The sequence below is a fragment of the Ciona intestinalis genome, chromosome 10 (genome assembly GCF_000224145.3).
Source record: "Ciona intestinalis chromosome 10, KH, whole genome shotgun sequence".
NCBI classification, from domain to species: Eukaryota; Metazoa; Chordata; class Ascidiacea; order Phlebobranchia; family Cionidae; genus Ciona; species Ciona intestinalis.
In genome coordinates this window covers 1586965-1602111 of record NC_020175.2, presented here as the reverse complement: position 1 = coordinate 1602111, position 15147 = coordinate 1586965, and the positions used below count along the sequence as shown (strand labels likewise).

The 15147-nt window shown below is 36.0% G+C and overlaps 2 protein-coding genes across 2 annotated transcripts in view; both read right to left on the bottom strand.

Annotated features, from left to right (window-relative positions):
- zf(u1like)-11 (Zn-finger (U1-like)-11) overlaps positions 1–608 on the bottom strand; it is a 7066-nt gene extending 6458 nt beyond the window's left edge. Inside the window, exon 1 of the mRNA NM_001129861.1 lies at positions 516–608. The gene's annotated coding sequence lies outside the window, so the exon portion shown is untranslated. The remainder of the gene's footprint in view (positions 1–515) is intronic.
- A 575-nt stretch (positions 609–1183) lies between these two features.
- LOC100187130 lies at positions 1184–13328 on the bottom strand. Its single transcript, XM_018813856.2, has 13 exons — positions 13149–13328; positions 9420–9540; positions 7244–8023; positions 6594–6740; positions 6328–6473; positions 5485–5644; positions 5062–5154; positions 4419–4480; positions 4195–4332; positions 3485–3678; positions 2362–2572; positions 1898–2141; positions 1184–1622 (listed from the first exon to the last, which is right to left on the bottom strand). Exons 1-13 carry the CDS (start codon positions 13161–13163, stop codon positions 1252–1254), a joined length of 2682 nt encoding a protein of 893 aa, XP_018669401.1. The 5' UTR covers positions 13164–13328; the 3' UTR covers positions 1184–1251.
- Between the last annotated feature and the right edge of the window lie 1819 nt (positions 13329–15147).

The window sequence follows — 15147 nt, the reverse complement described above, 5'->3', positions numbered from 1 at the left end:
TATATTAAAAAAAAAAAAAAAAAAAAAAAAAAAAAAAAAAAAAAAAAAAAAAAAAAAACCGTGATATATTCTTTTTTCTATTCACGTGACCGCCAACTCCGTCCCCATTTCCCTTCGTCTCCATTGTAAAAGATAGGCGCATAGTATTTTTGGAAGGTTTTAGCTGTTTATTTTAAAAACTACACCAACTATTCAAGTTTGTTAGGCTAGTTTAGTTATTTGGTACGTTAACGCTTACAGTTTACCACTTGTTTAGGAAATTTAATTATTTAAAAAAATTAATTAAAAATTTCAAACAAACGGTTTTTTAGAAATATATATATATTAGAAAATAGTTTTTTTACACAATAACTTTAAATTAAGTCAAAAAACGAAGAAAAACTACACAAAACGTCATCGACTTCATTGACTACAATAGTAAACGGGAACGACCCGCGAAAGAGAGACAGTGTATCGTGCTCTCTCCTTTGCCGACATTGGAGATGCGCCTTCTATTCTTTTTTATTTCTGTGTATAATATATATGAGTAATAATGAGTAATTTATTATATCTGTGGCGGGGTTGCTCTGATTTCAACGGCGCCTTTATGCATTGCTTCATGCAGTCATATATCTAAACATATGTTTAGATATCTGTGATGCAGTGTTTAAAACAGTAGTTCGCCCTTTTAAACGATTTTTAATATGTTAAACTAGTTTTAAGACAGCAGTTTTTTATACTTAAAAATGAAGTTTAAGACAGCAGTTTTTTATACTTAAAAATGAATCATATTTTTAACCGAATGAAATACCTATGTATAAATATACTGCAAGCGACAGAAGACACCTTGGCCTTCAATTAATTATTCGCTTTCAGTCCGACTTTTGAGTACAGTAAGTGGATCATGTTGCCCCCGAAAAACTACGTTCAAACGTTAAGTCCACCACTGATACATAGACGCGTCATTGGTGGTCATTAACATGTGTTACATTCTTGACAGATTCTTATATCAGTGAGTCGTTATATTTGCTACAGACACGTCGTGTAGGCTGAGATAATCTTATGAAAGTGACACACATTTGTGGGAACGGCACCGAAACTCAGAACACCCTTTCGTTTAAAGTAGCAACCAAAGACGAACACTTATGTGCTCCCATCTTATGTAACTGACGTTTCGGGTTTAGAATCATATAAATTATACATATCGATTTAAAAAATTTTAATCGTTAAGTGCGAAAGTACAACAGGAACAAACGCAAAGTATAAATGTATCTACAGTTCTTGCTGCAGACTATTGTTTTCACGCTGAAGCGCTTTGTTTATTGTTTTCTGTCGCGCAAGATCTCGTTCCAGTTCTTTATTCGCTTGTGACGTCACTTCCAGTTCTCTCATTAGCATCTGAAGGTCTCGCTTGAGCGCGTTCATCTCCCGCCAATCCGACATCTTTTCGTTAGAAGACTTTTGTGACGTCTTCTCGCGATCAATATCGTCACCATCGCCGTTATGGATGTCACAATTGCATTTTCGGTTGAATTTCCGCAACGCAACTATTTTGCAAGAGTTCGAACCTTTAAGAAGTTTGTTCACGAAATCGAGAGATGCGGTTTGAACGTTTATCCCGTTGATTTCAAGCAGTCTATCGTCTGTGACGTAATGTTGTATTATTGCTTGTCATTTGTTAATGTTTACTTCTGTTTTGTGATCCAATCACAGTTTAAATGAGATATTTGGATATACTAGTAAAGAATCACCTTCATGAGTAATAAAGAACAGACTCGGCACGGGCGGAGTTTCTAGTTGGGGGTTAAGAGGGGGGGTTAAGATTCTTGAATAGTACCGGTGTTTAAGAGAGTTATATTTGCCCCACTTTCTGACATCGGTGCTGTCGGTTAAATGATTTATATTAAAATGATCTCACCTTGTATCAGTCCCACTTTATCATCGTCAGTTTGTATGACTGTGCCTTTAATAATCACACCGTTTCGTGTTGTCTCCCGTTCCTCTTTCATAGAAATCCGATAACCGTCATCACCAGGAAAAATCTCACAAGTAAATACAGCGTGACATTTTTCTTTGGTCTTGAAAGATAGGATGTTGTACAAGCTACCACTGATCATGTGCCGGAACTTCTCAGCTTTGCGATGACTGACAAACAAGGACATCTGTAACATAAAAAAATAGATTTAAAAGATTACACATGTTGCAATGTCTATATGTAGGTGAAATCTTTTAGAACTTATAAGCCAGATTCGGGCCCAATGCAATATACGTCAAAAACTTTTTATTTTTGACTTTTCAGATATATATCCTCGCGTGAAGCGAAACTTGGCGAGCTTCTTATATTGGATCATGTGAAACTGAAGTAAGGATACCTAAACGTACCTTCATATCCAGCATCTGGTATTTATGTTTCAAAATAAGTAGGTCTGATTGGTGAACAGCAATTTGAAGCTCTACGTCAGCAAGAAGACCTTTATCTGTGACGTCATCAGAATCCTGAGTATTACCCATTTGTTTTGATAAGAGTTGTCGTTGATGGCGGAATAATTGACCGAGCATTTGTTCTGTGTTGTTTATGTGTTCTTCTGTAGCTCTGTTATCAAATATATAACGTTGTATTGTGGAATTCCATTATACAGTATTCAGTAGACTAGAACAGTGCTCTTCAACCGGTGTGCACGGTGTACCCTAGGGTGCACCAAAACATGCCTGGGGTAAACCGGTGAAAAAGGGTATACAAGGCTGCATCACAAACTTTAAAAAAATTTAGCAATAATATTTAGTTTTTGAACATTTTTAACAAATTTAGCCACTCCTACAGTTTCTTTCGAATGAAATCTTTATCTTGTTCCACTAGGAATTGCGAAACGTCATTAGTTTTACGTTAAAGCGATCAGGTGTACATGAGTTCGTCGCAACAACTTTAGGGGTTCACCAACCCAAAAAATTTGAAGAGCACTGGGCTAGACAGTACATGCGTTTTGATTCTCTACATCGTCTCATCGATAGTAAACAACCAACAACGAATATTTACAGAATTATATAACCGTACCCACAAATATTAAATATTTGTGGGTATGGATAGTTTACTTGTTTATTAAGGTTAAACGCATTCGTTGTGTATAATTAGTGCATTACGCTAAATATATCAGGCATATTTCCGTTCTAATTTTAACGCCTTAACTTACTAAGCATATAGGAGTTATAATTACTCCACAAACGGACATTTATTTTGATTTAAATATACGTCACACCAATACATATAGTAGGGTGGGGGAAGATGGGACACCTTTAGAACATAATATCCAAATATCCTGATCGTATTTTAAACAATTAACAGCGGTCTGTGAAAGTCAGGAAAGCAAAGTTTCATTTTTCTTTGAATGTTCTTTGCTTACTACCAAATAGGACGAGAAAATATCACGAAAAGTTGTCCCATCTTCACCACCCCACGATATATGTATGCCTCATATTTATATCTAAACCGTAAAATTTTGGACAATACCTCATATCTGCTTCGATTGCCACCGAGCTCCCACCCTCAACTTGCTGGTAGTTAGAGTCCCTGTAACTTTGTAGTCCGCCTTCCAACATTTGTCTCACTTGCGACACCTTCTGAAAAGTTTCATCTGTTTGTTCCTCCCTTTCTCGTAGTTGAGCACGTAAAAGTGAATTCTCGACTAGGTAACAATCAGCATTCTGTGACAATACAGTTTGTAAAGTTAATACCTATGCAAAATTTACAATGGTTTGTTACGTAGTAAAACTTGATTTTGCATAAACTGGCGCTGTATCACAGTCAGCACGCCTGCCTCAAATCCAAAAGTTAAAGGGTTTCAGGGTCGTCGCTTCTACCATTGTGGGCATATTTATCCTTGGGCGAGATAGTAAGTTACATTCATTCAAATATTCAAATAGTTAGGCATGATTTTTCATGGGCCATGTATTATGACACGGCTGGTCTGAAGACACGAACGGGCCATGTATTATGACACGGCTGGTCTGAAGACACGAACCTAAAGCGAGTCGTTACTATTACTTTAAAAATACAAATAGCTAATTATGGGTTGCCTAAATTTAGTTATACATGTTTACAACAAACAACAACTTATTTATGGGCGGCACCACTGATGTGTTACTATCTGCCGCTGCTCGTAACATATAGCTTAATATCCCATGAGTGTTGCGCAAGAAATATGAATTAACTTCACACACCGCTGTTGAATCATCTTTTTTAAAATCGATGTCGTTTATTGTCATGACGTCACAACTGTCGATCGATTTCAGACTTGTGACGCCACCATGGTGCTTCCAGGACTCTGAAGTGGCGGAATCTTTGCTATTTTTCGATGCCTGTAACAATTGAATTTGGTATTATTTTCATACCTCTTGAGGTATTACCTGAATAAGCTACGCATTATGACGTAATAATTACTTACGTGGGAGGCGTTTGACGTCACAGATAGCGATCGCGAGAAATCAGGAAGTACGTCAGAACCGTCTGAAACATTCATCATTGCTTATGCCAAACACCATAGACAACATTAATCAAAAAATAATAATAAACCTAATTTAACGCATTATACAACGTATACTGTGTGGTAAGAACTGTGTTTATTTAAACAGTTACTAACTGTCTTTCATAGTCGTGAGAACATGGTTATATATATATATTTTAATATTCTTGTTTACTAACAAATGTGACGATATAAGGAAGAAAGACAACATTGAGCATCGTACACTAACCTACTATTACAAAAATGCCTTCAAATTGTTGCCAAAAAAGACTTTCTAAAGTATCATAATTCATAACAGATTAGGTTTAAGTCGTAATTAGGTTAAAAATACAACTCAATACTCTAATTTGGGAGTAAGGATACCAGAAGCACGTGTGACGTGACAGTCATTATGATATATAACGTCTTATATTATCTGCCGAAATCGTATTATGTGTCTTTTACATTATGTCAGAGATAAAAATACCTTAAAGCAAGCACTTACAAAGTTACAAGTGGTAATTCGGAAGTGGGCACAAGATAAAACTGAACACTAGTGTTGTAACGACTGTCCTTAAAAAATTACCATTTTGTAGTCTGATAGAGGTCTTATCACTCAGTATCACTGTAGAGCCATTATTCCATTCCCTCCTCTTGCCTTCTTGAATCTCAACGATCGCTAGAATTGTATATATATTTTTACGTCATAATTAATCAATTATAGTTAATTGCTCCAACTGACGTGGTACTTGTAATTAATACAATAATGAGACGCGTGCCAGGTATCACCGGACACCAATGTTTTTTTACGATAAAAAAAAACGATCAATATTAAAACAATTGTATTTGGATTTCAAATTTAATAGCTTCTAGTTAACAAGCCGTTTGCACGTACAACGGTATGCGCCTATATCCATACGTTCGTATGGCAATATATTTTTTAAAATCTTCTATCGATCACCAAACAACAGTTCCTCAGTGACGTAATGTGACCTTTTTATGACCTTACCTCCATCTATGGTGAGCTCACAAAGAACGAACAAAGAAGAATCGACGTTTCGTAACCGGAACTTCCTCAAGGCCAATTTAATCACGTGGTCAACTGAAGACTGCTTCGAGACTCGGAGTTGCTTACCACGTGGTTTGTGTTTTCCAATTTGACACGTGATCTGTTAAACATTTTGTGGGTTAAAAATGTTAAAGTCGCTTTATATGTTGTTGGCGCCAGGTGTGTTAAGTGTGAAAGGTTCTTCTGGCAATTGTTTGTTTTGTGATCTTAAAGGACTCTCGTTTCGTCCGCCATACAGCAAGACAGCATCAGCAGGGTTTGCCGCTTAAACATTACGATGAGCCGTGGCTTATCCAGAGACAAAAATGACCGCAATGATAGCAGTGTCGATCCCGAAATTATTACGTGTTTTATGTTCGGATTACAGAAACTGAGCAAACTTCTAACAGGCGAAGCAGTTAAAATACCGAAAATATCTATACAGCTACTCAACGACAAACTCAGTTCTCGCGCACGACCAAATGTCAAAAAGTTTGAATAGCTTTAAACCATGCGACAGGGTGTAATAAAAAAGCACAAAATTAACCGCAGTTCGACACGGCGACTCGTGAGCCATAAGTGTGATCCGTAAATTTCGTATTACGCCTTAGTTGTCAAAATTTCCTATGAGGAAACGTCTACGTTTTGTTAGTTTTCTAAAAGCGTTTGCTCGCGGAAGGAAATTTAATAAATGTTTAAAAGGTATTATATTGATATACCGTTTTTTTTTCCGGTTTATAAAACAGCTTGACAATCTTTGAGGTGGTTTATGATAAATCCTAACCAGGTTTTTCTGTAAGTCACCTTGATCATGACTCCTTTAGTTTGCGTCATCTCTAGTCTTCTTGTAACACGAGGACGGGGTGATGCGGTGTAACTTTTGTAAATCGCGAGCGGGCATTCATCACGCTCCAATAGCCTTCGTGACTGCATAGTTCTCTCTTTCTTTTCTGAAGACAGTAAAAATATTTTACAAAAATTGTGCTTTAAAAAAACAACAGTTTTAATATTTTCTTCAAATGGCACATTTTCCCTATTTTTTAAGGGCAGGGAACAAAAAAGATACGAACCTTTTGGGTCATTGATTGGGTTTGTTACGTCATGAATGACAAACAAATTGTTGTCGTCTGTGATCGAAGCGCAATCGAGGAACATTTGAATAAGTTCAATCGTCGTTGTCGTTTCTGTTATTCTGAGTTGAGTTTCAGTAAACAAGTCTGTAAGGATAATAAACCTGATGCAAAACTGAGCTTAATAATACTTTATTTGACAGATCGTCAAAGTTAGAAGGTTTAGAACTCCACAGATAAGTAATTGATACGAAAAAATCGTTTACCCAGAGAATTATATGTATATTAATATACTATAATAACTTAGAAATACTAGGACCCCATTTATATCTAACATGCTTAAAATACGTAATTCGTATATCTGATGTTTGCAATACAAAGCAAAATACTAAATAATGCGTCTAATAGTAACTTGAGAAGTCGTAATAAACTTAAAATATAAATAAAAGTATTGCTTAGTAATCAACACGAATCTTGCTTTTTAGATAAAAAGCGCTATTTAAAACGTTTAAAGAAATTACATAATGTTAACATGCCCTTTTATAATGTCACACCTTAACAGCCCGCTTAAATATATATAGCTTACCTACCTATATATAGCATCATAGTTTGATAAGTTAAAAGTCATCATTTTAAATTTGTACACTTACTGTTTCCCAACAAATCTGAGAAAACGATGATCGAATGCAGGGATCCTGATGACGTTACTGCAGGTGACGTCACCTCTGACGTGGGACTTTTTAACTTTCCCATCGCTTGCTTGATGTTGTTCAGTTTCTTCATCATTCTGCTGGGAGTGCTGGTTGCTGATGACGTCACGCTAACGTCACCGAACCTATCTTGGTCAGAGGATGACGATGGAGTAGTGGCGGTTGATGACGAAGAAGAGCCGCTGACGTAATCTGATGACGTCAGAGCTTCCGTCGAACGCGTAATCGAAGGTGTCAATCTTTGTTTCATTGTTTTAGGTTTGGTTTCAACTCTTGAACTTGATTCGCGTAAAACTTCGGCTAACTTTAACAGCACGTCTTGTTTATGATGGGAATTCTTAAACTTCAACAAATTCATGTTTTCCCATGCCATTTCCGCTTCCGCTAGGTCATTCCCGGTTATCTTGGCATTCTGGAACTGCTTAGTGAGACTCATGTCGTCATCGAGTCTGTTTGATTTTAACCAATCACACGCGTCCTCTGTTGTCCAATCCGCAATGTCCCTTCTCTCACTTTTAGTTTGAATAAATTTTTTCATTGTAGAAAGACCTCTTCTCTCAAGATGTAAACTTGATCTTAGCTTGGATTGCCGCACGAAAACTTTGTTTTCACCGCTGTCCTCAGGAACTGTAGCGGTGCCGGATTTTGTCCTGGTGAGCTGGGTACGTTTCGATCTACGATGGACGCTACTTCTCGACTTTAGCGATCGATTGTTGGCAGCTGTTATAATGTGAGGTTTAATATGATGTAAGGATTAAGTGTGACGTAATGCGTGACGTATCTTGCAGCGTTATATATGTATCACATGACTCGAATTTCTTTTGTCTTATATACAATAGACCAACGCTGTGTTTCTTGTTTTCGTGTTTTTAATAACTAACAACCCTTTTTTATAGTCATGAGGATACGGTATAATCTGATTCTATAAATATTGTTTGACCACCACCAAATTGGAAGATAAATGAGAATGAAAACATAAACCACCTGTCCACCTTATATCCCGGGCTATACTATATGATGTTCAAGTTAAAAGGTGCAAACGGGTTTGTATAAACTGATAATGCGGATATTTCATATAACTGCGCTTACTTAATTATCGTTAAAATGGAGCTTAATTGATATTTCAATCATACTAAAACAACCATGTAGATCTCAAACACGTCACATCGTTTATAGCAATCATGGGCAATAGTAGCAAGATATGGCCAGTTGTATTTATAAAATTTAAAATTACTGGTAGTTGTAACTTAACGTTTAAAGAGATTACAGATAAGAGAGAGTCGGATTAAAAACGATGTGAACAATGAAAATAAAATGCAAACTGTACATGACAGTACAAAGATTTAAGTTCAAACATATAGTAGGGTGGGGGAAGATGTGACACCTTTTCATTTTATTTTCCGCCCATTATGTAGTACGTAAGAAGATTCAAAGAGTTCTAAAACCGCATCCTCACGACTCATATATAGACTGCTGTTAATTGTTTTAAACACTTGAATCCCAAAAGTAGGCTGGTTTAATATTGTTGTCAAGAAACAAACAATGTGTTCACTAAATTGTACAACCGTATCTTTTCGACTCTAAAAAAGCATTGGTTATTGTTTAAAACACGATTAAAAATGTGGATATTATGTGCTATAACGGTATCCGTCTTATCACACGATACTATAACTAGGTGTTTTGAGGGGTTCTACACAATAGGGCCATTTAATCAGCGTATCACCGTCTTAAATGCGACACAGTTTAAATCCGTAATGTTAATATTAAAGCAATTGGCTAATTTGTCACGGGAGACGTGTTTAGGGCTTGATTAAATCTGTAATTCCAATCGAATCGATCTAAGTGATCTTGTTTGTTTATGAGCAAACGAACCAGTCGATGGTTAATAGATTGTCTTCAAAGATACACTGCGTGTTTTTACCTTACTTCAGCAGAAAGTTATACGCGTTCCTCATTAAATTTTTTTTACAGTTTTGTTAAAAAAAAAGGTTTGTTGTTACAAACATGTCATGCCATATGTTAACACGATTTTATCTCAAACGTTTTGATTTAACACTAAAACCATTTTCGGTGATCTTATAAACACACAACGAATATTGGGTTAGGTGTAACTTGCCGAGGAATTTCTTTCCTTCTTTTTCTTTATCTTTCTCTTCACAAAATTTTGTCAAACTGACGTCACTGGTCTTGATGTCATTTTCGTTGTTCAAAATCAGAGACTTACGTTTGATGGCGTGCTATAGGAAAGAATATATTGTATAAATGTAAAATTTTAGCACACCTGTTTTTAAAACGAAACAAATGTGTTAAATTTGTATAACAAATGTTCGAAACGAACATGGTTCTATAAAAACTATGACACTATGAAAGCATGTTTGTTATTCCTTCCCCTACAGTACAGTAGTAACTATACATGGTTTTATAAAAAAAAACACTTTAGTAACGACGCCTTACATCAATATACTGTACAAGCGAAATCTCCAACGATCACAGCGAACTGCAATACAACTTATACATACTACAACGCCGGGTTCTTATTATCGTTGCCGCCATCTTCGCGTTCTGTGTTTTAAATTGACCTCTTAACCCTGGAACAGTGGCCTTACATCGAACAACGCGATGTACGAAACTATTACTACAGTACTTCCTCGTAAAATCCTAAGACATATATCCCCATAGGACGGTCAAATGTCTTAAACACGGAGTCTGCGAGTCTGTATTACTTGATAAAAGCGGTTTGCGACATTTCTTCGCTTGTTTACAGCAAACAAACTTAATATTCTAAAACCCTTAAGGAAACCTCTTTTTAAACATTTACACCTTGAAATATTTAGGTAACTAGCACCGCTTACTGCTAATGTTAAAGCAAACCTGTTTACGAACCAAAATGTGAAACACTGATATATGGCCACTAACATCAAAATGAATGACCTATCTTTTGTGTATTCTAGATAGAATACCACGCTTTTTAAGGTTAAAAAACTACCCTTTATCTGACACTTTTACTCGAGCATTTTTTTTACTTCTATATCGTGTTTTTGACAACTGTTGTTTGCTGCTAGATCCCTTTTTTTCGTTGTTTAATTAGTTTTATCTTCGCTACTGTATTCGAACAGATAAATGGATTTATGTTATGCTGTTAAACGTACACACCAATGTTATTTCATACGGCGAGGCTGGTCGTCTGTCAAGTCGCACTTCTAACATTTGAACCGCGCAAAATCGATTACGTCACAATCGCTGATGTTCTCTTATATGACAAACGATCATTATGATGTTTATGGGAATGGATTTCCTCAGCCAATACGGTAATCGGATTTCCAAATATTAAGTCCGATAATGAATACACGATTTAGAGTATAAAACCACGCTAATTCGTTTGTTTACTATTATATAGTGAACCATATAAAACAAGAGCACGTCGTTTGTCCTTTTCTACACCACGTAGGCATATTTTATATTGTTATTTATTAGTGGTATTATGACATGTGCGGTAAACAAACACCTACATGAGGTTTTATGGCACAAAGAAACGCCTTTGGCCAAAACATTAAATTGCTACACTGAGCAATTTCACGTCACAATCCCCAATTGTAAAAATGGCTTATTTAGAATTTAAAATTCGTTTCTAAATAAGGAATTTCATTTTGTTGAAATGTCAGCGAAAATAACGACGTCCAAGCGTGATGGGACATTGTGCGTTGAAATATAACCAACACACAGTCATATACAAATCTGCTTGACGAAGTGACTGCACTTCGTGAACAAAACATCACGAAATCGTTCACGCTTGAAACCGTGCACGAATAAACTATCATCATTCACCAGCATATGATTAAACAATACACATTACATCATACGACGCCAAGTTCGTTTTTTTTAAATACAACCGTGATAAATTAAAGACAATAATATAGTAGCATATTTTCACGTCACTATAAAACACATTTGTTAAATGTTTAAAAGTAAAACAGAATCAGGAAATATGGGTTTTATGTGCTAACCAGCATCTTATCCCGCAGTACTATGCTCTCTGCCGTCACATTATGCTGCTTCTAGGCTAAGCTTTACCTACGAAAATAAAATCCAGAAGGAATTGGTTTCCATATTTTAAGTGGCATTAACTCGTAATCCCTCAAATTGCCGGGAAACGACGATTCATATCGTTCAATTAGAAGTAAGTGATTATCGGAATAATTAAGCTATTAATGGTGCAGGTGCCCATTTGACTTTTCAAATTAAAACCGAATTATAACCGGCGTTAATGATTAAGCAAAATATGTTTTACATTTTGAAAGGGTTTTAAATGCAAAGTGTAAATTCAAATCAAACAAAGTAAAATTTAAATGCAAATCTAGATATTATATTAAATTGTCGGTTTTAAACTAGTTTTTCCAATTATGCAAACCAAAGTTCCCGTATCGTATATTTACATGTTTAAAGTGGTCTCTACCTTTAAACACAAGGGTTAAAAACCACTTCATAACCTTCATTGATTACTATACACGTGATAATACAGACAAGCGCAAAGGCCTCATTTATCTAATTTATGATAAGATCTTATCGTAATTGATGCAGTTACCGCTCGTTATGGTAATGCTAATCTAATTCATCAATTACGAACAAGAATGCACTTTCTGGGATCGTCATTACCAACGGTCATACTTGCAGAGGAAATCTATGCGTCTGTATTTAAAGCTACATGAACCATTTAACTTTTTGATAACTAAAAATTTCCAAATGTTATCTTTTAACACATCATTAACACTTTACATATAACTTTGCATGATACTTTACTTGCAAAACATAGACCCTTTAGTAAATATCGACAGCAATTACTATAGGGCCCTATAATAGTTACTGGTAACTGTATAAGTAAGTCAGTATACTGCACCGTTACAAAACGTTGTCTACTTTTACGACCAAGCTGCAATTACAATTTTAATTATAACGGTGTCTAGTTAGACCTACATATTAACCAGCGCATAACGCAGTATAGTATACGGGGATTTTCGCATGATTACTACACATCGTTACTTTCAAGGCAGATTACGATGAACCACATGTGTGTATCCAGTTGCGTTTGATAACCATGCCAAATTAACTATCACGCCCATGTTGATTTATGATCTACCTATCAGTTAAGCATGTTTCATCTTTAATCAGTTTTATGATGTGATAAACCTAACAAGTAGATTGACTTGTTCGCCTAGTGACATTATAACTTGTGCTGCTCATCACAAAGCTATTTGCTGCTGACATAACCGTTAACCAACTTATTTTATATAGTTTACACCTTTCTACTGATTTTTACTTTACACTAGAAAACTAACCACCCGAAACTAATATCAGTGGTTCTTAAATTGTGTTCTTAAAACGTACAAGTATAATGGGCTACAAATGTTTTCATTAGACAGCATAGCTATTTCACAGATTACTCTTTACAGCACAGTACCACGCTAATAAATAAATAATTGGTCCTCGGATCAAGCAACCACTTTTTTTAACCACTTTGTTGTATCTCTTTAAGTCAGATTGTACACCAATATTCTTTGAACTATACCCTGGCGTTCTCGAAAGGATCTATGTATATACCCATACCTATATACCTATATACTTGAACCAATATACTCATTTTTACCACCTGTCAATGTCCCTTTTCACTGTTTAGCCTAGAGCAAAATTCATCAGCGAGCTATATAGTTGTCCGGTATGATAAGTAGGATAAAGGTAAATCCTCTGGACATTTAGCTCCGTAGCGGTTTGAAACACAATCTCCATAAGGGTTATGACTTACGGCAATTGGCTATAATTTGATATCAAAATACAACTACTTATAACTCACCGAGTGCTTAAGCATTTTAAAGGTCGCAAGTTTAAATTGAATCCGCTGTCAAGATGTTCTTGCTTATACTGGTTCCTTGTCACGAAGTAGCGCTTTGGCGAAGCACGCTCTTTTTACCTTTTTTGGAGTTGTTGCAGATACTGCGCTCGCTGCAAGTCGTATAAGAGATATACCTAACTCTGTGATTTAACAAAGAATTTACTGACATACGATAATGTTCAATTGGTGCGGAAAATTAGGTCCCGGAAGCCCGACAATGACACTCCGTGACGTCACAATCAATAGAGCGGCATGCTGAGAGTGTCTATTGTGACATAACAAACCACACAGCTATCTTCCTTAACCATTGTAATTGTGACGTAACAAAAACTTGAGTTGCGTAAGTTTTGCAGCAATCCCGACGCATTCTTAATCAAATCCAAAATAATTCAATTTTAGGTTTTAAAGCGAAATCCATACATATTTAACCTTTAGCTTTATGTATGTCTGTACAAATGCTCCGATAGCTTTCCTTAGCTCGAGTACCACTTCTATAACTGCAACTGAATAGGAAACATTGAAGCTATTTAGGCTGTTTCGGAGTGGGTGGCTTATTTGCTCACAGAATAGATACTGACGTATCTCGTGGGTTACTGTGTTTATATGTAACCGGATATACGATGTTCCTGAGTTTGTTTACGAAAAAAGCGCTTGTATTTTTAAACGCACATTTTTTACTCGACATGAGTTAATTTGTATTGTATTGTTAGTTTAGCAGCCAAGTTTTTAGCAAACACTTTTAATCGTTTTTATCTTGGCGTGCATATCGACTGTCGTTTGTTGCCAATTCCCTTTTTCTAATTATTCTAATCTTCGTTACTGTTTTCAAGGATATAAATACAATTTATTTTATGTTGTTTCATCATATACTGTCTTAAACACCAATAACCTTGTCTCACAACAATTGCGAATGTTACGAAATAACTAAGTTAGTCGTTGACAGCTGTTCCACACGTTGTGTCCAAACAACTGTTTGTGTTTTCGTGCTACAGCGCGGTTTCCGAACTCACGTAATTCAGAAAGTTTGTCCTGGCGCCCCTAGGTCCCACAGGAATCAAGGAATCAAATTAAACCAATTCGACACCAAGATACGATGCATCAGGTGTTGTCTATTAATAACCCCGTTTACCATATACACGGAACAAGGCGGTTGCCGGTCTACTATAATTAGAGTCGATTCGCCGGTATATGTCCATAGTCGTCATAGGTTCCGTGGAACAGTTCCGGTTTAATTTGAGTGGGTGTTACCAATGTATGGGTTCTTGGATGTGGTTTCCTATAGGATGCTGTTTATTATGTTACTGATGGTTCCATGTTATTTCCAACGTGGACGAAGCGTTAAAGCTTTACTTGGAAGCTTGACTGTTAAATTATTACACCGCATCTTTTGAATGAATGGATGTAAATTATTTAAGTTCGTGCGACGGGCAACAACTGTCATTATAACACGACTGTCCTGTTCTATACACCTTGTGCCCCCTTATTGGTTACCACGTAACACATATGTCACAAGGTGTTTTTGTATTAGATTTCTTCCATTTTTAAATGCATGGTGAACAATTCAAACAACCCGTAATGGGTGAATGCGGTTTTACAAATTTAGAGATTTAAGAAGAAGTGAGCGCTTGCGGTTTATTTCACAATCCTGTCGACTTAAAATCTATTACATTACTTCATTATCTGCAAACGGAAGATTTGTTTTCTCTATATCAATGACATGAAATGTCTGCTGTTAGTATTTAATTAGTTTTATATAGTAGGGTGAGCGAAGATGAGACACATTTTCATTCTATTTTCTTGTACAATTCGGTAGTAAACAAAGAACATTTAAAGAAATATAAAACCGTATTCTTACGGTTTCATATCGACCGTTGTTAATTGTTTAAAACACGATCAGGACACTTGGATTTTATGTGCTAAAGGTGCCCCATCTTCCCCCACTCTATACAATCAGTTACGT